The sequence below is a fragment of the Panthera pardus genome, unplaced genomic scaffold, assembly GCF_024362965.1.
Source record: "Panthera pardus isolate Hobbes unplaced genomic scaffold, ASM2436296v1 HiC_scaffold_24, whole genome shotgun sequence".
Taxonomy (NCBI): domain Eukaryota; kingdom Metazoa; phylum Chordata; class Mammalia; order Carnivora; family Felidae; genus Panthera; species Panthera pardus.
The window spans coordinates 73,647,017-73,672,939 of NW_026526810.1; the positions used below are offsets into that span (position 1 = coordinate 73,647,017).

Here is a 25,923-nt window from a genome sequence, read left to right on the forward strand (position 1 = left end):
ATATCTCAATAATTTAAAAAAATTGACGGGGCGCCTGGGTGGCGCAGTCGGTTAAGCGTCCGACTTCAGCCAGGTCACGATCTCGCGGTCCGTGAGTTCGAGCCCCGCGTCAGGCTCTGGGCTGATGGCTCGGAGCCTGTTTCCGATTCTGTGTCTCCCTCTCTCTCTGCTCCTCCCCCGTTCATGCTCTGTCTCTCTCTGTCCCAAAAATAAATTAAAAACGTTGAAAAAAAAATTAAAAAAAAATTGCCCATGAGAAATTATACTTTCACTATATTATTACTAAAATCTGGATTACTGAGTATTAGTTATCTATTGCTGTGTAACAATTACCATAAACTTGGCAGCTTAAACAACACACATTTATTATCTCATAGTTTCTATGGCTCAGGAATCTGGGTACAAATTAACTGAATCCTTTGCTTTATGATCTCTCACAAAGCTGCAATCAAGAGATCATCCAGGGCTGGGTTCTCATTTGAAAATTCAACTGGGAAGGATCCACTTCCAATCTCATGTGGCTATTGGCAAAATTCAGTTCCTTGCAGGCTGTTGGACTGAGGGCATCAGTTCTTCACTGGCTGTCAGCTCTTCCTTGCCACATGGCTTTGTCTATATGCAGTTCATAACATGGCAGCTTGCTTTGCCAGAGCCAGCCAGGAGGTCTCCTAGAAAGCCAGAAGTTACAATTTTATGTATTGTAATCACAGAAGTGATGTTCTATCCCTGTTGTTATATTTTGTTGGTTAGATCTAATTTACAGGGCCTGGTCACACTTAAGGGAAGGAGATTATAAAAGGGTGTGAACACCAAGAGACAAGGATCATCTTGGACCATCTTAGAGTCTGTTGGAAGAAAAAGATTAATGTGACATATGACATAAGTTACAAAGAGAGAGATGCCTATTAAGAGATCATTCTCAATTTTCTCTATAATCCAGAAGGAATTGGTGGGAATGGCTTAATAGAATTTCTGTACTTCAGAAAAACATTAGAGAAATATATAATTATATATACATTTCATCAGCAAACAGTGTACTGCATCAGCAAATGGTATTGATTTTGTTATAGTGGTAACTGGTATCTATTAAAAATGGCATTCTCAACAGTACATTGCCAGCATATTCCCCCACATAAATAGACTTGGATAAATAAAACCATAATTCTTGCACATGACTAGAAATTCGCAAAAGAGATCCGATGTGGCATTAATATAATAAAGTCTTTGACTTGGAGTAATTGATAGAACTTCATTCAATAATCAAAAGAACTCTTTGTATTCCTAATCAACTCAAAATACCAGTTTTTAAACTACTTAGAATAATTATGCCCCAAATGAATGTTTTCTATGCAAAAACATTTGTATCTGTGTTTTAAAGACTAGCAAAGATTGGAAAAGCCTGAGATGGAGGAGATTAGTGATTATCACTTCAATAGTGTTTAGATTGTTGAATTATGGTTCCTAGATGGCCTCTAATAGGATTTAAAGTAGGTTCATTAGCCTGAATCGTGGGTGGTTAGGAAAATCCTATTTTATTTAAGATGCAGCAGAAAATGGACCCAAATACTGCCTGTAAGGTTGGTTGGTATGAATTGGAGCATTTCAAGCAGCTTAAGAGCTGTGTGGAAGGCCGAAGACAAAGAGAAACTTCATATTTTGAAGTTTGCCAGTGTGTCCTGGATCAAATTGATATTATGACTCTTGATGATGGTATTTCCATGTTATTGCTCTAAATGAGAATGTAGATGTATTTTGAGAAATTAGAGTGATTTGGCAGGAGCACTTCACTTTTATAAATGGATTGAACAAATTTCGTGCCTGAAATATTTATAACATATCATGTATAATATCTGTATATATGGTTAATAAACCCTAAGTAGAAAAGGTTAATAAATGAATCGACAAGATTTGGTTATCAGAACATCAAGTAGACTAAGATATTATGTAAGCCACATGATTATAGAGGACATCCTCACATTTTGGCAGCAGTGTACCACAGACAAAAATCTATATTATCTCCTTTTCCCTGAAGAAAATAGAATTTCACATTAGCTGACGTGAAGGTTTGGTATCTTGATGGGGCTCTGCTTTGTCATTGTCCTTGGTATGTTCTCTAAAGTGCACAGGAAAATTCTCTTCTGAATACAGAATGAAGCAAGTTTTTGTCAAAGTCTTGTAGAGACTTAAGTCTTCTAATCTTTAGGATAGACTTGAAGGGTAGGAAGGACTTGGCTGAATGAACACAGGTTTGGTACTTGGAGAAAATGAAATAAAAAAGCAAACGCATGGGAATACTAATGCCCTGGGTATAGCAAGTATTTGCCTGTGTGACAATACTTTTTCTAAATTCTGATTGTGTAGCTTCTATTTCAGGATAGGATCTTCTTTGAAGCTTTAAACAGTAAACAGAGAATATATTCAGCTATAACTTGAGCCCTGTGACCTTTGTCCAAGGATTCAGTTCAATCTCATAAATCAGAAATTCAAATGTCAAATCACCCATGATTTTTTCAGCTTTGAATATTTGCATTTAGAAACCCATCCTGTCTCATTCTAGAGGTGGATTTTTAGGCATTTGGAGCTCTATTCTCAGAAGCCTATCCAGCCTAAGAGTATGCATACATTTGCTTTATGTAATTTTAAAAAATAAGAGTGGAGAGTTTCTTTGACAACACCTTAGTTTATGTTAGCTAAGGTAGTGAAAGGCTAGCAAAGTCTTTGATATCTGGGAAAACTTCCTAGGCCAGGTTTCCTACAGAGAGATCAACTCATTGAGAACCTATTTACATAAACAGAAATACTTTATATTTCAGTGTGAAAATTTGTGTTAGATGTAGGTAAGAGACAGTTTCATGTTTCATCATAAGTATAGAGATTTGGAAGCAAATCACGCTGTGGGACAAAGTAGGATCAATTAATAGGGTTGTCATTTACATGTCCATTGATGGGGTGAGGTTTTCCTTTCAGTGAACACTTTGGGCAGGATAAAAGGTTCAGCTGGGGACAATAATCTTAAAAGAAGGCACTAGTTTCTAAGCTTTAGTTGGTATTGTCAACAGAGACAGGAAACTGTCCATAACACCCTCTTCTTCCTTTGTGAGTTGAGCAAAGGAATGAAGCATGTTCTCAGCTGATAGTGTGGCTTATGGACAGGGGATGAAGCTGACTGCCTCTGTGTGGGAATCTGAACGTTCAGTGAGTCCATGGTCACCTGAGGATCTTTTATTTGGGCGGGGGTGTGTGTGTGTAAAATCTAGCAGATATAAATACATGCTTTCTAGAAAATAATACGAAGTCTTACCCTATTTATAGTACACATTCAAAAGAATCCTCTTTTTTTGAACAATATTTATTTATAAATTTCTCTTTGAGTGGTAGACACCAGGATTGTGCCCATGTAGTGTCCAGATGTCCACATGGTGACGTGAATTTAATCCTCAAGATTTTTATCTATTTATACCAGCATCAACTGAGATACCACATACTTAACCAAGCAGATTGTTACCAAGTCTTCCCTTATTCTTGACCTTAAGGTCTCTTAAAGATCAGCTTTCCCTCAGCAACTCCTGTGGCTGCTTGTAGGAGGCAAACCCTATGAAGTTCTCTCAGACTGTCTGCCTTCACACAACATTCAACTGTTCTTATTCTGTGGGCCTGATACTACATTGAGTTCTAACTGGTAATGGGGGCATTGGTTCTATTGTTCTCACATCCCTTAAATTGATTTCAGGTTCTTATGCTCCCCTTCCTTACTGGGATTCAACAGGAGAGAGGTAGTCAGAGTATATCAGGTTCTGTCTTAGGAGCTATAATAGCCACTGATTATTCTAACTTCAAATAACAAAAATCCTGACCAACAGTAGTTAAAGCAATTATCTCACACAACAAGATGACTAGAGATGCATGTCAGGACTGGCATAGCAGCTTAACTATATAGCTAAGAATTCATCTTCTGACATATTTCTACTTAGTTACCTTAGCTGTTGGCTTTTGTCATTGTATCTGCCACCATTATGCTTCTTATGTTTACAAGATGACTACCACACTCCAGGTGTCACGTCAATGGTCAAGTTGGGAAAAAGGAGTAGCACCAATTATGTTCTATTTTTTAAAAAGAAATTTCAATATTTACTTATTTATTTTGATAGGGAGAATGCGAGTAGGGGAGTGTCAGAGAGAGAGGGAGACGGAAAATCCCAAGGAGGCTCCTTGTTGTCAGCACAGAGCCTGACACGAGGCTCGAACTCAGGAGCCATGAGATCATGACCTGAGTCAAAATCAAGAGTTGGATGCTTAACAGACTGAGCCACCCAGGCTCCCCCAATTATGATCTATCTTATCAGAAAAGCAAAAGCTTTCTCAGAAGGCAGAAAATTTCCTTTACATCACATTGTCCAGAAGTATGCCATACATGCCCGGAACTATGTCTAGAATTAGCAAGTGAGACTAGGAAAGTATTTGGATTTCTAACTTCTATAGTTCAATGTGGCAAAGGAATTGGGGGTTGAGGGGATGTTCTTGGGTTATCCAACCACCAATATCGGGCTTAAGAACTTGTGAATGTTTTAAGTTCTCACTTTTTTTCTATCTTGATTCCCCATAATCCCAGAAATTTTTATATAGTCTTTCTAAGACAGATATTGAGTTGGTTTATTCAATATCCATTTCCAATCATTTTCTCCATTACTGCCCTCTACTCTGTAGGTTAAAGATATGTAAACGCTTGATTTCTCAGCTTCTCTTGCTTTTATGGGTGGTCATGTTCTACGCAGTCTCGTGTGTATGTGACTTCTCCTCCCAAATTAAAAACAAAACAAAACAAAAAACAAAAGACTCACTAGAAAAAGCTTTTTATCTTTTCATTTCCCTCTTTTCCTGTGTGGAACATATCCTTGATGCCTGGAAGTGCAGCTACCATCTTGTGACTGTGAGGGGACAAAATAAGGGTAACATGATGATGGAACAAAAAGAATGAATTTGGGACATTATAACATAGTGGAGTCACTACATCAGACCTGAAGAGACTATCTGTGAACTTTTCATATGAGACTAATATATCCCTACTTATTTAAGGCAAGTAGAGTTTTCTGCTACTTGCAGCCAAATGTAATTCTAATTTATATAGGTGAGAAACCATGTGTTTATACCATGTAATTCTCCCAAATGTACTGCCTTTGCCAGAGCTGTCTCCATTCTCCTTAGAGGTCTCAATTTTCAAAATTCAAAAAGCAAAGAAACAATCTCTTTTCTCTAACATGTTTATGTCTCATAAAATGATGGCACATAGTTTATCAAAATGGGGAAGGGCTATATGAGGTACAAGGAATTGCAGGGGGGTCTTGATAAAAATTACAAATATACATGTTACCATAGTTATAAGTACACAGAAACACACCCAAAGTAGGCCAAGGCAGAAAGAGAATTTATTGGATGGCTGTAAGTATATCTCATGGATCTATGAATAGGATGTGTGGCTGAACCTCATTATGGACTAGAACCAGGTACTGGAAAGCTATTATGAATCAGTGCAATTATTCTCCCTTCCCTCTGTGCACACATGATCTCTTATGGTCTGCTTTATTCTTCTCTCTTGGCATTGGCTTTTTCTGCTCCTCTGCGCACAAAGAAGAAATTAGTCACTTTGTTTACAAGTTATAAAAGCTGAACAGATAAAAATGGATAAATATCAACTGAGAAAACATATCACAAAATAAGAAAGTGATAAGCCAAATGGAGCAAAAATGTGAGATTGAGGGAGAAGAAGCAAGGAACTGATTTATTTTCAGAGTTTATTTAATTAAATGTATTTTGTTGGTAATATCTTACCTAATCCTTACAATAATTCTTTGAGATTGCTGTGTGACACTTGTATTAAAGATAAAGAAAAATATGGGAATGCAAGCTGGTGCAGCCACTCTGGAGAACAGTATGGAGGTTCCTCAAAAAAGTAAAAATAGAACTACCCTACGACCCAGCAATTGCACTACTAGGTATTTATCCATGGGATACAGGTGTGTGGTTTCGAAGGGACGTGTGCACCCAAATGTTTACAGCAGCACTATGAACAATAGCCAAAGTATGGAAAGAGCCCAAATGTCCATCGATGGATGAATGGATAAAGAAGATGGGGTATATATATACAATGGAGTATTACTCGGCAATCAAAAAGAATGAAATCTTGCCATTTGCAACTACGTGGATGGAACTGAAGGGTATTATGCTAAGTGAAATTAGTCAGAGAAAGACAAATATCATATGACTTCACTCATATGAGGACTTTAAGAGCCAAAACAGATGAATATAAGGGAAGGGAAACAAAAATAACATAAAAACAGGGAGGGAACAAAACAGAAAAGACTCATAAATATGGCGAACAAACAGAGGGTTGCTGGAGGGGTTGTGGGAGGGGGGATGGGCTAAATGGGTAAGGGGCACCAAGGAATCTACTCCTGAAGCCATTGTTGCACTATATGCTAACTAATTCGGATGTAAATTTAAAAAAAGAAAAAAATTAAAGGTCAAATTAGAAAAAAATAAACTGAATGATCATACAACAAATTCTCTACAGATAAGAAGCAAAAAAAAAAAAAAGACATTAAAATTTACTTTAGAAAATATTATGAGAGTAAACCAACCTACACCCTAAAGGATCCTTTTGCTGGGTCTGGGTTTTTGTATCGGCTTTCTCACTTACGGCCATTTCCTTAGTTCCCATCAGTTTTGGATGTAAGAATTCTTCATTCCTCATACCAAAATAAATCCCACCTTCTCCCTCAAGCCTTGTCTCACTTCCTTCTTGAGCCAAACTTACTTCATTAGACCTGCTTTCTGATTTAGCTAAACTTTTCCAAGCCCAGCAAAGCACCACACTTCTGTTTAAAAGAATTGTCAGCAACACAGCAGGAAACATGAACACAGACTGTTACTGTATATCACGCAGGGGGAAGAAAGGTAAAGTTAACAGTGGCAATGTTTAAGTTACCATAGTCTGCGCAGTGAGAAAACCTGGAGTCATTTTCAAGTTTTACCATTTCCTACCTCTTTTCAGTCGGGTCAGGTCTCAGTCTGATTTCTTACCCCTGAAGAGAGGCTACTGCTAGTAAAGAGTCTCCTATCTACCTACTCGAGAATTTCTGTGAGGACCAAATAGATGAGGTCTGTGAAGACATTCACAAACATTTGCTGTGAAATGTTTGTACCTGGCTACGAAATGTTCGTATTAACATCTGCGTTCTTGGGCTGAAGAAATTCAAAGGCGGCTAGTCGCTAGGGGGAGGAAGCCGAGCGTTACTACGTGACGTCATCACTCCACGCCGGCCGCGACGGTTTCCGGGCTGCTCTTAAAGCAGCGTTCTGCGCTATGGGGTCTTGGCAGCGTTTGCTCTTGTTTGGTGGGGTGTCGCTTCGGGGTGGCGGTGGGACCAGTGTCCCGCTTGGGCGAAGCCAAGTGTTGGTTTGTCGGCGCCAGGTCCGTGATGCTGCAGGACAGGGGGAAGCGGGAGGGACGGAGATGCTAGGGCGGCAGGGCCGCAGGTGCCCTGGCATAGCGTCTTGCTGACGACCCTCTTCAGACCTTAACGGGGCCCCCACTGACTCGGTGACAGACTGAGATCTCAGTTGGCTGAACGTCCCCACTTTATAAGCAGGCCCCAGTAGAACCGGCCGAGGCGAGGCGGGATATGCAACAGATTCCTAAAACATGGATGTGTGGCTTGTACACTGTTTTCTGTGTTGGTTTATTTAGAAAATAGTTTAAGGAGAAGAAAGCTTAACTCTGCACAGAGGCAGTTTATTTACTTTCCGTTTTTTACGTCTGCATATCCTGGCAGGTAAATTTGAACTTGAACAGTATATTTAGGTAGGAAGAAAGCCGAACTAATGGAAATTAGAATTAGCCTAGAAAAGAAACCCCTCTTACAAACTCCGAATTTTTACTTTAACAGCGTGGTAATGGAGATGGCTCATTTTAAAACTTTTTTTAATTTTAATTTTTTTTTAAGTTATCTGGCAGTGACAGTGAGACCCTAAAACAAAGAAGATCACAAATCCTGTCCCGAGGACTTCCAAAGCAGAAACCAATACAAGGTGTAAAGCAAGTTATAGTTGTGGCTTCTGGAAAAGGTGGAGTTGGAAAATCTACTACAGCAGGTATTGTAGGATATTCTGATTTCGATTAGGAATTTATGCCAACTGGCAACCGCACAGCATTAAAATTCCAGTTTTGATTTTTAAAGAGTTATTTGTGAAATTCCTAATAGCTGATTCCCTAGTACCAGAAGTTGGTAGTGATTAGGACCTTAGATTTGCATTTAGAAAAAACTAGGTATATAGCCACATGTTTGACTTCTTGATTGAGGAAAACTTGGTCCGGTTGCCTACCAGATTGCCCAGATGTTCAGTTAAGTGTCAAATGGCAATGCTGATAATCTTTTTCATAGTGTAGCTATGTAAATTAAATAAGCTAACCACTTAGGCCCAGTGTCTTCTAAGTAGTAAATGCTCAGTATTCGGTTGATGTTACTATTTTTTAAACATTTGGTAACTTTAATACAAATTATTTCTACTCTTTGATATTCTTTTCTGGTCTATCAATGTACATATAGCTGCACAGTTGCAATGAGAATTTCTACATTATTGTGTCATTTTTCATTTAACATAATATTATAAAATCACCATTGATCTAATATTTGAAAATGCTTGGAAAGGTTTAACATTGTTTCAGTTATTTAAAATTTCATCTAATCTTTATATCTTTTATATTAATAGTCTTGGAGCAGAGAATTTGTTTTTGGTGGCTCTTTTTATTTGTAGATTTCATCACGACTGAAGTGCTGCTTTCAGAATCCATAGGAGAAATGCCACCAGAAATAAGAGTTACCATCCACGACTAATAGCCAGATATTCCCAAAGTTTTTCAAAAGAAATTTTTTATTGCTAAAAAGATTATTCCAGTGTAATATAAAAGGGTAAAGACTTCCCTCCTTCCAAACCTGCACAACAGAGGTGACTTGTATTATTAATTTGTAGTCATAAAACACTCTTTATCTTATTGTTTCCTTGTACTTAATTTTCAGTCATTTCAGTGGGAATGGCTGCTAGTTCAGGTTTTATCCCACTATCTTTTTGCAGACGATTTTTTTTTCTTTTCTCTCTCTCTTTTTTTTTTTTTTTTTAGAGGAGAGAAGAGAGACTGCCTGTGCATGTGCCCGCAAGAGCGGGGGGAGGGGCAGAGGGAGAGAGAATCTTAAGCAGGCTCCTGGCCCAGCTCAGAGCCAGCTTTGGGCTCCATCTTATGACTGTGAGATCCTGACCCGAGCCAAAATCAAGAGTCAGATGCTTAACTGACTCAGCCATCTAGGAGCCCCATTTGTTGCAGATGATATTTAGAAAATGACTGTCCTCATTATAGTTTATTTGTTGATTTTGGTATAGCCCTAGACTGGCAAGATCCTTTAAGTTTCATTTTTTTTTCAGACTATTGAACTTAAAGTTGGGGGACATTTGTACCTTAAAATCCTTCAGTTCCATTGAAATCAATGACATTTTTGAAATAAGGGCTAGTACAGAGTTCTGTGACTATCACTAGAGATCTTGTCTTCACTTGAAACCATATTTAGTAATTTCCCAGTATAGCAGTTTTATAGTTTTCCAACCAGGTACAAATCCAACTAGATAGTGTTATTAGTTCAATTTTTTCTCATTTTTACCTGAAGTTAATTGTGGAAGAGTTTTTCAGATATTTTGAAGAAACTAAAATTTACCAAGTGTTATAGGAATAATAGGCCTCTAATATATTACTATTTGATAGTACTGTATTATTATTAAAATGATTAGTGATGTTCGTAATTAATGCTATAAGCTACACATTTTTACCTTCTTTTCTAAGGGCCTAAATCCATCTATTTAATGTTTCATTTTTAAAATATAGAAGCTTTTAGACTTTGGTTCTAGCATCCATCTCTTCTTGTTTTTTGAAAATTTAGAGTACATTTATTTGGTTTCAGTGATGTGAATCCTTTTGCATCTCTGTGATTAAAGGTGGAAAGTATTTTCATGATAATATCTCTAAGTTTTTTGAGTTTTATACAATATAATTTGTTGGGTCTTTAGGTTAGTACTTAGCACATGGTTTTGTTTTTGGTTAGCAGATCATCTGTTGCCATGGAATGTGACAGCATTTTATGTTTGTTAAGTTGGCTCCACATCCATCGTGGAGCCCAGCATGGGGCTTGAATTCACAACTGTGAGATCAAGACCTGAGCTAAGGTCAAGAGTTGAACGCTTTACCAACTGAGCCACCTGGGGCACCCCTGTCACAGCATTTAAATAGGAAAATAAATGAGAAAATATACAGTTGTGACACATAGTAGTGTTTCAGTGAATGCCCCTCCCTTGCTTTTTTTGTTTTGTTAGCATTATGTCATTCCTCCCAGGGAGCTGGCCTTTACTTTTTCCTAACAGCTCTATCTACATACATAAACCTTAGAAATAAGTTGTTTCTGTTTAACTCTGTTGGTATTATATTTCTTTCCCTTATATATATTTATTCTTGTCCCAAACTGTCTCAAAATTCTTCCCATTTGAAAATGTATGCCCGAGATATTTTTGATTACAATGATGACATATGATGAATACAAACATTCTTTGTGATTCCATTGTATGAATGTGAGAAGACCCTAACACTAGATGAATCACTCTCTAAAACTTTCTGCTTAATAGTTAGTTTATGTTTAACATATGATGTACTTGAAATTCAGAATTATTTTGTAATTTATAAAAATTAGTCAAGTGTCATGGCCTAGTCTAACTATTTCGTATCAGTTTTTCATTTAATTCTCATAATGGTTATGACATAGGAATTATCCTCATTTTATACAGGAGGAAATAGATTTAGGGGTAAAATATCCTACTCCAGGTTATGTAATAGAAGATGGTAGAACTAGGATTTGAACCAGGTCTGCCTTGAAAATTTATGCTCTTAGCTACTTTAAGGAAACCATCTCAGCATGATTTATAACATTGTTCTGTTAAGGAAATGTGATTCACAGTATGAGACTCTGTTTATTTATCAGTCTTGGAACTGTTTTACCTTCAGACCTCTCTTCATCTCAGATGTAGCATATCTCTATTGCTGGGCTAAAAGTAGCTTTGAGACTATTTTCCTTCTTTATGTTTTGGGATTCACTAGCAATAGGCAGTTTTGGGAACATGTTTTACTGCCTTACCTTTGACCTTCTTCCCTTTCCTCTGCAAAATGAGCTAGCCTTTTATATAGGGGTATTTGTGAGTTAGGTATTTGGAATTCCTGCATTACCAGCTTTTATTTTTCAAAGGCAGTAAGATCATATACATTTTTATTAAAAGGTAGATACTTTTTCTGCACAATGTTTTTGAAAATAATTGAACTCTATGTACCATTAACATTTTTTTTTTTTATAACATTTATCTATTTTTGGGAGTCAGAGCATGAGCAGGAGAGGGGCAAAGAGAGAGGAAGACAGGCCTTAGGCTCTGAGCCGTCAGCACAGAGTCCGACGCGGGGCTGGAACTCACAAACCATGAGATCATGACTTAGGCTGAAGTCGGATGTTTAACCAACTGAGCTACCCAGGCGCCCCAAGATTGTTTTTTTTTTTTTTAATTTTTTTTTTAATGTTTATTTATTTTTGAGACAGAGAGAGACAGAGCATGAACGGGGGAGGGGCAGAGAGAGAGGGAGACACAGAATCGGAAGCAGGCTCCAGGCTCTGAGCCATCAGCCCAGAGCCCGACGCGGGGCTCGAACTCACGGACCGCAAGATCGTGACCTGAGCTGAAGTCGGACGCTTAACCGACTGAGCCACCCAGGCGCCCCTGTTTTTTTTAAAAAACTAAGTAGATTATTTAGATTATCACATTATAAAAATGAATTATTTAAAATATTAATTTTAGGGCAGGCATCTATTGCTGTTGGAATATTACTGTCTCTTTTGTCTTTTTTTACTTTCTGTATTTTCTTTGTCTTTGTTTTATACCAGTGTGGGAGATATATTAAAAATTTCTCATGTTTTGGTTATTACATTGAAAATATTAAAAGGCAAACTGAATTTTAGTAGAAGGAACACAACTAAATTTAATTACTTTTTTGTTTCTTACAGTGAACCTTGCACTTGCACTAGCAGCGAATGATTCGGTAGGTGTTTATTATTATGAATATTAATTGATTAAAATGTTTTTTAGGGAAATGATAAAGAACATACTGATATTTTTCATTTACTCTGTCAGAGTCTGTGTAGTGTAGCTGTAGTCACTTGTATTTCTTTAAGGAACTAAAAAGTCTGCCATAAGTACTGATAACATTTAATGATAATGAAAATGAAAGGGGTCAAGGAATTCAGGCAGCCTCTAGAAGGTAGAAAAGGCAAGTTTATGGATTCTTTCTTAGAGCTTCCAAAACATATATGTAACTCTGTCAACATCTTAATTTTAGCTCATTGAAATCCATTTTGGACTTACCTGATAATTTCTCACAGTAGAAGTAGGAAATAAATATGGACAGGAAGTCAGTTTTCTTAGTTCTTAAATTTCCAAAGATGTCTTTATTTTGCCTTTGTATTTGATAGTTTGACCAGATGTAGACTTCCAGGTTCAAAATAATTGCATCTCTGAACCTTGTAAACAACATTCCTTTTTCTTCTCACATGCTAATAAAATGTCTGATGCTAATAGGATTCATATTGCTTTGTAATAACCTGTGTTTTCCCCTCAAAGCTTTTAGGGTTTTCTTTATGTATTTTAAGTTTAGAAATGTCATAAATATGTGTCCAGTTTTTGGCTTTAAAATTTTTTGCCTGCTTGGAAGTTAGCCAAGCAGTATCAAGGTTTGAGTCTTTTTCAGCTTAGGGAAATTTCTTCCTTGATCACTTCATTTTTTATTATTTTTTAAAATGTTTATTTATCTTAGAGAGAGAGAGACAGAATGCGAGCAGGGGGAAGGGCAGAGAGAGAGGGAGACACAGAATCCGAAGCAGGCTCCAGGTTCTGAGCTGTCCTCACAGAGCCCAACATTGGGCTCAAACTCATGAGCTGTGAGATCATGACCTGAGCTGAACACTTAACCAACTGAGCCACCCAGGTGCCTCTTCCTTGTTTACTCTAAGTGGTGTCTTTGTTCTCTCTCCAGGTACCTATTGGATAGGTATTAACTCTTTATGCTTGTTAATTTGTCTTTCATATTCTCCATTTCTTTGTCTTTTGTTTGCTATATGTTTTGGAAGATATCTTAGACTATTTTCCACACTGCTTTGTTGGGTTTTAGTTGTTATTTAGCCCTTCTGAGTTTTATTTTTAAATTCAGAAATTGTATTTTTTGTAGTTTTCCAAAACTCTTTCATATTTTACACATACCAGAAAAACAATGGCTGTATCATTCATTTGAATCTCTCTGAGGATGCTAATTAGAACTAATAAAAAAGTGTTCCTTTTAGTGATATGTATTTACTTAGCTTGGTGGTTCTTATAATGTGGTGCTCAGACCAGTAGAATCAGCACCACCTGAGAAATTGTTAGACATACAAAATCTTGAGCCGAACCGAAATCTGAATTAGAAACCATGAGGGTGGAGTCCCACAATCTGTGTGTGTGTGTGTGTGTGTGTGTGTGTGTGTGTGTGTGTTTCCATACATTGTATTTTTAAATTTAATTTTTTATTGAAGTATATTTGGCACAGTGTTATATTAGCTGGAATCTGTGTTTTAACCAGCCATCTATATGATTTTGAGGCATGCTCATCTTTGAGAATCCTGGATCTAGAGTTTGTGAAAACTCTTACCTCCTAATGTCACCCTCTTTGTTTTCTTTTTTCTTTTTAAAATGTTTTATTTATTTTTGAGAGAGCACAGGCTGGGGGAGGGGCAGAGAGAAAAGGGGACAGAGGATTTGAAGCAGGCTCTGCGCTGACAGCAGTAAGCCTGATATGGGACTTGAACTCAGCAACCATGAGATCATGACCTTAGCTGAAGTCAGATGCTCAACCAACTGAGCCACCAAGGTGATCTCTATTTACTTAGCTTGGTGGTTCTTTTTGTTTTCTAGTGTGGTTATGTTTTTTTATTTAGTTTTAAACTATTTTTTCTCTTGTTGTATCAGTGGGAATTTGAAGAGTTTAGGTAACCATATTAAAGTAAGAACCAGTAATAAATTTTTAAAAATAATTTTTATTAGGGCACTGAGTTACCCTGAAGAAGAGTCCTCATCTTGCTTAAAGAAGGGAGGAAACAGGGAAGATTCAGTGGTTGGGAAGGTAGATAAATTTGTAGGTGTGGGGATCTTTTAATTTGGTTATTATTTTAGCCAAAGCTTTGAGTCTTAAGTCAGTGTGATGCAATAATGGAATAAGAGAGCAAATGATGAAAAGAATAGTTAAAGAAGGGTTGGTTCCTTCATGTTAAATATTGCCAGTCTTGATGAGATGGTAGCTCAGAAAGTTTTTTTTTTTTTTTCCTTCTGTTTTTTTGTGGTTTTTCTTTTCTTCTTTCAGGGAGCAAGGATGAGGGCAGATCCATCTTTAATGCTTTATATGTATGATAGGGAAATGGCAACAAGAAAGGAAAAGCAATAATACTTTACCTGGCTCATTTCTTCAGAAGTCTTTAGTATCCTCAAGTGTTTTTAAACATGTTTGTAAAATCTTCCTTTCGTTGTCTATGATCCTGATGAAGGTGTTTTTTTGTTTTTCATTTCTTGTTTTTTTTTTTTTTTTTTTTTTTTTTTTTTTAGCAAAGTTACTATTTTTGATTAGAGTCTAGCATGTTTGTGACCTGCCAGAGGGACAGCCTGCATATAGAAAAGAAAAGCTGTATCTGTTCTATATGATGTAAATGCATCTGGCATAGTTTTTATTTTATTTTATTTTATTATTATTTTTTTTATACGAAATTTATTGTCAAATTGGTTTCCATACAACACCCAGTGCTCATCCCAACAGGTGCCCTCCTCAATACCCCTCACCCACTCTCCTCTCCCTCCCACCCCACATCAACCCTCAGTTTGTTCTCAGTTTTTAAGAGTCTTTATGTTTTGGCTCCCTCCCTCTCTAACCTTTTTTTTTTTTCTTCCCCTCCCCCATTGTCTTCTGTTAAGTTTCTTAGGAATACTACGTGGCAATAGCATAGTTTTGTACTCTGTATTTCCCAACTTAAGATTTTATTTTATTTTACTTTATTTTATTTATTTAAAGTTTATTTACTTTGAGAGAGAGAGAAAGAGAGAGAGTGCACATTTGGGCTGTGTGCTCACGTACCAGCAGGAGAGGGAAAGAGAGAGAGGGAGAGAGAGAATCCCAAGCATGCTCTGCACTGTCAGTGCAGAGCCCAACGTGGGGCTCAAACTCTTGAACCATGATATCATGGCCTGAACTGAAGTCAAAAGTTGGATGCTTAACTGACTGAGCCACCTAGGTACCTTCCAACTTAATATTTTATTAATATTAAAATACTATAAAATATTGTTTGGAGGACATGTTTGGTCCTTAGGGGAAACCCAAGGTTCCTCTCAGCTCTTCTGTTTGCCTGGGTTGATATAGATGGTCAGGGTATATCACTTTATGCGGTTAAAAACTCCATTAAGGATGGTGTTTTTAGAGCCTCTCTAATGATTCATTTTCATGGAGTGTTAATTCGGTGGAGCTTGTCCACAGAGTTGTATTGTATTGTAGTGTTTTTAAAAGGAGTCTCTGATTTGCTTTTCTGTAGGCCAACTTTGTTCAAGACCTTGGTTGGTTGGTCTTTCTTTCTTTCTTTCTTTCTTTCTTTCTTTCTTTCTTTCTTTCTTTTTTTCTTTCTTTCTTCCTAATGTTTATTTATTTTGAGAGGGGGTGGGGGAGAGAGAGAGGGAGACAGAGAATCCTAAGCAGGCTGTGCTGTCAGCACAGAGCCCTGTGCAGGGCTCAAACTCTTGAACCATGAGATCATGGCCTGAGCCAAAATCAAGAGTCATCTTAACTGACTGAGCTCCCCAGGCACCCCTCTTACTTCCTTTCTTTTCCATGGGTTGGTGCTTGCCTTTTTTCAGCATTGGAGTGGGAAGATCCAGGAAAGGGAGACAGGGCCAGGAAGCTATTCATTTTACTTTTCATGTTGACTTTAATCTCTAAACTGGATTTTGTAAACACTGGGTGTGTGTGTAAGATAGTCCATTGGGATGTGGGAGGGAAATTTTTCTTTTCCATTTGTATTAAATTTTATCTTATCTTTTTAAAAAAAATTTTTTTTTAATATTTATTTTATTTTTGAGAGAGACAGAGACAGAATGCGAGTGGGTTAGGGTCAGAGAGAGAGGGAGACACAGAATCCGAAGCAGGCTCCAGGCTCTGAGCTGTCAGCACAGAGCCTGACGCCGGGCTTGAACTCACGAGCTGTGAGATCATGACCCGAGCCGAAGTTGGACGCTCAACTTACTGAGCCACCAGGCGCTCCAAATTTTATCTTATCTTTTAAAATTTGTTTTTTTGGTATTTTTTGGAATTTATACTATATTAGTATATATAGTGTATACAGTAGCTCTAATGTAATTTATAAACAAATATATTAACATATATTAGGGATGTATGCTCAAACATTTTTTTACTTATTGGAGTTCATGATCAGAAAAGTTCAGATGTCACTAGCTTCGGCAAAAGAAATTTCTGGGTTGGGTTATAGACCCAGTTTAAAAGAAGACTGCTTTGTAGATTGAAGTAAAGGCCTTCCAGGAATAGGGTATGGGTTTTCCCTTTTCCTAGTCTTTGGTACTTACCTTTGGGAATGTAGAAGGTAGTATTGCAGGGCAGAGTTTGGGATCATGTGTGCCATGTGTCTAAATATTGCCTCCAGTGGTTTTTTGGAGCTGGCTCATGCTAGTTTGAGAGTGCTGATTGTTAAATTTTCAGGAATTTGGGAACTAGTTGATATCCTGTTGTTACCATTCAGTAGGCCACAGTGAGAGTATTTAAACCATGGAAATCAACAAATATTGAAAATCAGACACTGCATCCCACTCCACCCTGAACCAATTGTTAAACATTTACTGGCACACCACTGATCATACATATTGACTATCATATTTTTTTATTTGTCCTCTTTCTATCTTAACCATATTATGGATATCATTTTTCTACAATATAACTTAATAAACAGTGAGAAGAGCACTCCTGGGAGAAGGAAACATAAAGACTACCAGAAGCCATTGATAAGCTCTGTGAGATTCCTAAGTCAATTCAGTTCATTTTAGTCCAAATAACATTTGAGTACCTGTAACACTCATTGCCAGACACCCTGGGAATATAAAGAAAAATAAATGGGCTGGGGGAGTTCACAGCCGGCCAAGGCTACATTCATGAAACAGTGTTGTGTGTGTGTGTGTATATGTACTTATATAAGTGTGTACATATTTCTATGTATCTGTGTGTGTGTATTTTGGTGGTATATAGATGAATTAGGTTCAATAATAGTTTCTTCTGTGAGTGAGAGAGTGTTAATTAAGATAACAGTTAAGGTTTTATTGTGCGTCATAACAGTAGATGCATTGTGTATCTTAACGGTTTTATAATCTAGTGGAGACAAAAGGAAGATGAATGTCTTAAAATCATGAGCTGTATTCAAGGTCAAATATAGTAGTGTATCCATCCAGGATGAGTAGCTTTTATTTCAGAGAAAAGCAACTTTTTTTTTTTTCATAGAGCATTTTCATGAACATAATTGTATTTGGTTCTCACAGAAATGTGTAATGCAGTGCCATAGTATTTATCAGTTTTACAGTCTTTATTGATTCTGTCTGATCCTTGCCACATTTCATCAGCCAGCAAATATCTTTATTTCTCTCTCTGCAATATTTTTTTAAGATGTATTTTTCTGTTGCCACCATTTCTACTCTAAGGCTCACATTACTGTTTGGCTCATTTATTCATTTATACTTGAAACAGTTATTGAGTGCCTACTACATCCCAAGAACTTTGTTTGGAGGATACAGAAGTGAATGAGACACACAGTCCATGCCTTTGAGGAGCTCATACACTAGTAGACCACTGCAGTGATCAAATACATTACCTACTCATGTTCAAATCCATTCAGACATAATACCTGATTACTCTTACTAAAGCACTATTGGAATTACATCACTCCCCTGCTCAGCATCACTGTTGAATGCCTTTATTGGTATTCAAGATCCTCAGTGATATGGCTTTCATCTTTCTTTGTGGGTTTGTCTTCAGCTCTCCTAAATGGTCCTTGTGTTGTAGCTCTAACCAATCTGGGTTGCTTGAAGTTGCCAATTTGGGCTTGGATATACTATGTTCTTGCTCGCTTACAGCCTTTCTTGTACCTTACTGCTGGAGTGTCCTCTTTACCTTTTTTCAGCTTTACGTGCCCTATCTTTCAGGCTGCCATTTACGGCTATGCTGGTTATATCCTGCATAAGGGTGCTTGTCAGGGAGGTTGTGTGATTACAGAAATCCAAACTACCCTTTTCTTGTGTAACCGGAGGCTGCAGTATTTTTTGTTTTGTTTATTTATTATTTTTTAAGTAAGCTCTAGGCCCAATGTGGGGCTTGAACGCACGATCCCCAGTATCAAGAGTCATGTAATGTACTTACTTAGCCAGCCAGGCACCCCTGCAAGCTGCATTCTAATTCACACAGAGGCACTGTATGAGCCATCTTTGCCCTCAGGGGCAGCTTAATGAAGTGCTCCCTGAATTCCTCTCTTTTTCTGTATTGGGAAATCCAGTAGCACTATTTATTATTATTGTTGTTGTTGTTGTTGTTATTATTATTATTATGCCCATGCAACCATTCTGATAATTTTTATAATAACAAATGATATTACTAGCATTTATTGAGTGCTTATTATATGTCAAGCACTATTCCTCCTGACATGGTTCTTAAGTCACTTATGTTTCATAGCAACCATATGGGAATAGGTACTATTATGATCCCTGTTATAGATAAGGAAGCAGAAGTACCTGGAGGCTATGTTGCCTAGGATCACTCAGGAAGTAAATAGCAGAGCCAAGATTTGAATGCCAACCTAGATCCTGTGCTCTTAACTTCTTTGCTCAATTCCTATCTTAGCTAGATTCTTATGAATGAAGACTGTGTTGTCTTTATCCTTGGCTACCCCTTAGCAGCTAGCACAGTGCTTTATGACTTAGGAAATACACAATAAATGTTTGCCACATGGATGAATTGAGTACATAGAATGGTTTTACAGTATATTAAGTGCAAAGTTTTGTTTAGTTTTCTTTGTTTTTTTGAGAAGTGGTGTGGGATGAGAGGACTTTTTGTGGCTTAGTAGGCTATACACTGTTCTGTTCCTGCTTCTTAAAAGCTTGTGCATTCCATGATTTTGCTTAACCCTCTTCTCATTTTGTACTCTTTATCTGCTAATCTCATTTCTCCCTCTGCTGCAGTTACTACCCATGTGTCTTTGATTCCAAATGTATCACCAGCCCAGATTTCTTTGCTGGGTACCAGACCTGCCTTTCTAGTTGTCTCTGAAGACATCCACTTGAATGACAGACATTCAAGCTCAGCATGTATAAAACCAAACTCTTTTCCTATAACCATCTTTGTCCTGTGGGGTCATTAGTCACCCGTTCCTGCTTCTTCTACCCATTAAAGTTCTCTAGACTATGTCCTCTCATTTTAGTCCTTAATTCACTGCCTTATTCAGACTCTTACTATGTATCTTCTGTGAGGTGATCCCTGCTCTTTATTTTCTCTGCTATGATGTTTTGAGGAAAGAATTAATACTTTCCATATTATTTTAAAAGAGTTTGTTTATTTGTTTATCTCCTATGCTAGTCTGTGAACCTTTTAGGGGCAATGATTTTGGTCTTACTTTTTTTTTTAAATCCTCAGTGCCTAGTTCAGTGATGGTGTATGGTAGGTTCTTGGTAAATGTTGGTAATAACAGTGGAACATTAAGTGAAGAATGATTGTGAATTTATATACACACATACATGTATATTTCATTTCTGTGGCAAATTCTAAGCGTTGGATAAGTTGTTTATAATTTGGCCATTAAAGGCTAAATGATGCCTTTTTTTCTTCTACTTAATTTTATTTATTTATTTATTTAAAAAGTTTACATCCAAATTAGTTAGCATATAGTGCAACAATGATTTCAGGAGTAGATTCCTTAGTGCCCCTTACCCATTTAGCCCATCCCCCTTCTCACAACCCCTCCAGTAACCCTCTGTTCTCCATATTTAAGAGTCTCTTATGGGGCGCCTGGGTGGCTCAGTCGGTTAAGCGTGCGACTTCGGATCAGGTCATGATCTCGCGGTCCGTGGGTTCAAGTCCTGAGTCGGGCTCTGTGCTGACAGCTCAGAGCCTGTTGCCTGTTTCGGATTCTGTGTCTCCCTCTTTCTGTGACCCTCCCCTGTCATGCTCTCTCTCTATGTCAAAAATAAATAAATGTTAAAAAAAAAAAAAAGAGTCTTTTATGTTTTGTCCCCCTCCCTGTTTTTATATTATTTTTGCTTCCCTTCCCTTGTGTTCATCTGTTCTCTGTCTTAAAAGTCCTCATATGAGTGAAATCATGTGATATTTGTCTTTCTCTGACTAATTTCACTTAGCATAATACCCTTCAGTTCCATCCATGTAGTTGCAGATGGCAAGATTTCATTCTCTTTGATTGCCGAGTAATACTCCATTGTATATATATATACCCCATCTTCTTTATCCATTCATCCGTTGATGGACATTTGGGCTCTTTCCATACTTTGGCTATTGTTGATAGTACTGCTATAAACATGGGGGTGCATGTGTCCCTTCAAAACAGCACACCTGTGTCCTTTGGATAAATACCTAGTAGTGCAATTGCTGGGTCGTGGGGTAGTTCTATTTTTAGTTTTTTGAAGAACCTCCATACTGTTTTCCATAGTGGCTGCACCAGCTTGCATTCCCATAAATGATGCCTTTTTTTCCCTGAGCACATGAAATAATTAAAACTTAAATGGGTTAATATATGTGGAGAGCTTAGCACACTGGCTGATACATAGTAAGTTCTAAGTCACTTTTTAGTATGGATAGCTAAATAAAAGTATGTAAGTAATATTTCAAAATAAAAGTTAATACACATTTTATTTATTTGACTATTTTTGTAAACTTTTTGCTTAATTTCCATTGCTAGAATGAATCATTAGAACTTTAATTGGACTTACACATGGAAAATGAAGCAGTATTATCTTCAAAGAGTTGTGGTTTTTTTTCATATCTCAAAATATTTTTTCCCCATGATCACATAATGTCTTTACACTTATTTTTTCTTTAAAATTTTTTTTTTTTACATTTATTTATTTTTGAGAGACAGAGTGAGACAAAGTGAGAGTGGGGGAGGGGCAGAGAGAGAGGGAGGCACAGGATTGGAAGCAGGCTCCAGGCTCTAAGCTGTCAGCACAGAGCCTGATGTGGGGCTCGAACCCACAGACTTTGAGATCATGACCTGAGCTGAAGTCGGATGCTGAACCGACTGAGCCACCCAGGCACCCCTACACTTATTCTTTCCAGACGTCCTTCTCCTTTTCACAAATTATCATGAGTGTTTCTTTAAATGTAATTAAGATTTTCTTAAGCTTTTGAAGTTCTGTGCTCATGTTAGGAAAAATTAGGAAGTTTTTTTTCACGATTGAAGTTTCGGATTTTGAAATTTTCAGTGATCTTGGAACATATTATGTACCACCACTTAAGGCACTGATTTTCTTCATTAATAGTTATATGTATAGTAGTTACTAGTCTAGCCTGTTGATGTCAGACAAAACAGGGCTTGATTCTGGCTTTGCCTCTTGGAAACTGTGGGACTTTTGCCTGTACCTACCTCTTTTTTTTTTTTTTTAATGTTCATTTATTTTGAGAGAGAGAGAGAAGCAGTGCAAGCATGGGAGGGGCAGGGAGAGAGGGAAAGAGAGAATCCCAAGCAGGTTCTGCACTGTCAGCACAGAGCCCAACGTGGGGCTTGATCTCATGAGCTGTGAGATCATGTCCTGAGTTGAAATGAAGAGTTGGACACTTAACTGACTGAGCCACCCCAGTGCCCACCTATACGTACCTCTTAGGGTTGTGAGTATTAAAGGAGATGATGTTTATAAAGCACTAAGCACAGAGCCTGGCACACAATAAATGCTGATGTGAGCTATTCTTATTAGCTGTTATAACATTCCACATGCCAGCCCAAACATGTTATTATAATCTGGAATATTAGTTATGATGTGAATTTGGATTAAATATGGTTGAGACTGTGTTTCTCATAATTACATATGTGGAATCCTGATGTATACTGCTTAGTTCAAGTTCATAAGGTTGTGGCTCATCTTTTTTTTTTTTTTAATTTTTTTAAATGTTTACTTATTTTTGAGAGAGAGAGACAGAATGCAAGTGGGTTGTGGCACAGAGAGAGGGAGGCACAGAATCTGAAGCAGGCTCCAGGCTCCGAGCTGTCAGTACAAAGCCTGATGCAGGGCTTGAACTCAGGAGCTGTGAGATCATGACCTGAGCCAAAGTCAGACGCTCAACTGACTGAGACACCCAGGCGCCCCATGGCTCATCTTTTTTTTAATGCTAGTGTTGCACTATATTAAGTTGACTTGTTATTAATGTCTTTTTTTTAAATGGTAATTTTGTTGTATATGCAACAGATAAGTTTCTTATAAAAATATTTTGTCTCAATATTATGGTTAGCTATTTTGGAGGAAGGGTACACTATTAGTGTTTAAAGTATAATTACTTTAAAGGTAGAGGGAAACTGGGGCAAGAGATCCAGAAGGAACAATTGCAAAATGATTATTTTTTGCTTGTTTTTGTTCTTCAATTCAATAGTAATTCTTGTGGATAGATGTGTTTTACAAGTGCATTTAAATTCATGAATTTTGACATTTACCAAAAAGAAAGAGACTCAGAAAATATATTTGCAATTAGAGCAAAAATCTTTACTAAGAGTAAGAATTTCTTTCAGGATGGGAAATGGAAATATTCATAATAATTGATGACTTTTCTTGCAAATATTTGATAATTATAGCTACACATATTCATACATACATGAGTGGGGATTATAACTTTATAATCATTGAAAAGAATGAATAGATTTCTGATGAATTTTTCTTATTCCTTCATATATAGGTTTGTTTATTCATTTATCAACCATTTATTGAAGGCCTGTCATTTGCTAGGGGCTGTGCTTAGCAGGGGGATGCAGAATTGAAAAAGCCCTGCCTCTGTCCTCATCTTAGTAAATTTGCTGCCCGAGTGACTGGGAGAGTGTCATTTCCATTCCGAGCAGGGATCACTGTATGACTTGCTGATTCTTGTCTCCAGTCTTCTTCCTTTCTCACTTACCACAGATGGCTTTTCCCACTCTCAAGCCTTCTATCCCATTTTATTTACTTTACTCCTAGCATGTGGTCTTGCCTCCTAATCCACATGAATAATGGACTTTCCATTGGTAACGTACTTACTATTTTCTTCCTCTGTCGAGTGTATCTTTATACAGTCATATGACCTCTTGTCTCTTCCTGCCTCAGAGAAAGAGATATCAGACCTCATACCTCTATCTGGACTCTTTGTCCTTCATTTCCTGCCTTTTCTAGCAGTTTGATTCATAAATTCCTTTTGGTTATCTTTAGTTTCTGTTTGCTAATTCCTTCCTCTTGGTCTATAGATCTACTCATGTTACTCATACACACTGAAAAATATAAATGTGTATATTTGTTGGGTGAGTGAATAAAACAGCATATCTTCTTTACCTGTTTTCCCCAAGCTTCTGCCCTCTGTTACATTCCCATTACAGCCATACTCATACTGGAGAGCGTAGTCTACACTGGCTGTGTCAGTTTACCCAATTCTCATTTGTTTCTCAACTTCTATAATTTGACTTCTTATTATCATACTATTGAATTTCCTCTCCTAGTCACCAGCTATCTTCCATGAATATTTGTTCCCTTTCTCTCAATTCTACTTGATTTTCTACTCCATTGGGTTCTACTGACCACAGGTGCTGACACCTTAGAGAATATTTGTTTGGCTTTTACAGCATCATTCTGTCTTGATTCTTCTTTCTCTGACCTTTTCAGTTTCCTCTCTGACTTTTCATGTCATTCCATTTCTATACCTTCTTATTTTCTCCCTCATGCATACATGTCCTCCCTTTATTTTCATATACTGCTTTGTCAGTGTCTCTTTTTTAAAATCCTTATTTTCATTAGTTTACTCGACATCTCCATTTGGTGTTCTACAGATATGTCAGATTTAAATAATTGATATGGAACTGCCATGATTATCTTTCTCTACAAACTTCTGTTCCTGTGTTCCTTAATAATTTATGTATATGTTACCATCACCCATTTCAGTTATCTATTGATGTGTAACAAACTACCCTAAAGTTTGTGACATAAAGCGATAGCCATTATGTTCACAGATTCTGTGAGACAGGAGTTCAGACAGAATATAGCAGGGATGGCTTGTCTCTGTTCTACTGAAACTTCACCAGGGAAGACCTGGCTAGGGACTGGAATTATCTGGAGGCTCTTCACTCATATGCTTAGTACTTGGATGACGATTATTTGAGGGCTGATCTCAGTTGAGATCATTGATCTCAAAAGCATTTCCATGGCTTTTCCAAATGTTATGTGAACTTCTTTACTGCATGGTGACCTTAGTGTAGTAGGTTGACTTCTTACATAGTGGCTCAGGGCTCTAAGAATTAGTGACCCAGTGAATAAGAAGGAAGCTCTCTGGCCTTCTTTGACTAAAGAGAAAGGCCTCAATCTTCTCTTTGGCTAAGAGAAGAAAGAGAGGAATCAGCCTAGATTCTGGGTTGAAGTACTCATGTGTCTTCCCAGATTCAAGAGGAGGAGACATAAACTTAACCTCATGATGGGAGGGGTATCAAAAAATATGTGTCCATGTTTTAAAACTACCTATACCAGGTCTCCTGGTATCCTACTTCGAAACCTTGATATCATCCTTGTCTTTCATTTCTCTGATCCCACTCTGCTTTTGTATATCAGTCACTAAGTGCTGGCCTTTTCTCCATTATCATTAGCCTTGGTAAGAATTCTTTCACCTTTCACTGAAGAGTTTTTTATAAACTCTTATTTGATCTACATAATCTCTCCCACCTTGAATTAAATAATTCCTCATATTGATTGTAGGATAGTTCTTCCTACATATAGGTCTTTGTCCAGATTGCTTAGCTTAGTTCTTAAAGGTTTGTTCTACTTAAATTTCCTCTCTGCCCTTGACTTTGCATTAACTGTGCCTTTGCATTGACTGTCCTCTTTGCCTTCCTTGCCCAGCTGCTTTCACCCTTCAGGTCTCATGTTGGCTGTCACTTCCTACGTGAACTCTTACTAGTGGCTTCAATAATGTCACTTCTTCCTTTATTGGTTCATATGTTTATCTCCTGCCATTAGAGTGATCATAACTTCCATGATGTGAGGGACTGCGTCTTAAAATCATCTGCCACTATTGCCTGGCCCATCATTACATACTTGGTAAATGCTTGCTAGGTAATTGAAAACAGGTAACACTTTGGTGGAATTCTCCAAAGGTTTGAGTTCCTGGGCTTTATTAAATGCCTATTCAAGTTTTTCAATAAAGGAGTTTACATTCTGTGGTTGAACAATTTTATTTCATTTAAAACATAGACAACAAACCCCAAAATACTTCTATTTGAAATATTATTCTTGTGTGCCAGAACATTTAGGGAAATGGGCAAATATTAGATTTAAAACAAGCTTTGATAAGATTGAAGGCCATGAGAACGAAGTTGAAATCAGAACAGTATTGTTTTCAGTTGTGGCATTTTAAAGCTTTAATTTTGGCCTTGAAATATTTCATGTTACAGATTTCGTTCCAGCCTATTTCCTTTTAGCCAGGAACATGCGATAGCTCGTTTTTGGCAGTTGCACTGT

General features: G+C 37.4%; 1 protein-coding gene and 1 long non-coding RNA gene across 2 annotated transcripts in view; one reads left to right on the plus strand and one right to left on the minus strand.

The window, feature by feature from the left end:
- Positions 1-340: 340 nt before the first annotated feature.
- LOC109254299 (uncharacterized) lies at positions 341-7,274 on the minus strand. The gene is made up of 2 exons (XR_002074743.2): positions 7,039-7,274; positions 341-668 (listed from the first exon to the last, which is right to left on the minus strand). It is a non-coding gene; the product is annotated as an uncharacterized LOC109254299 (long non-coding RNA).
- A 46-nt stretch (positions 7,275-7,320) lies between these two features.
- NUBPL (NUBP iron-sulfur cluster assembly factor, mitochondrial) overlaps positions 7,321-25,923 on the plus strand; it is a 228,131-nt gene continuing 209,528 nt past the window's right edge. Inside the window, exons 1-3 of the mRNA XM_019428089.2 lie at positions 7,321-7,468; positions 8,001-8,148; positions 12,138-12,172. Coding sequence (XP_019283634.1) covers positions 7,361-7,468; positions 8,001-8,148; positions 12,138-12,172 — 291 coding nt within the window. The 5' untranslated portion in view covers positions 7,321-7,360. The remainder of the gene's footprint in view (positions 7,469-8,000; positions 8,149-12,137; positions 12,173-25,923) is intronic.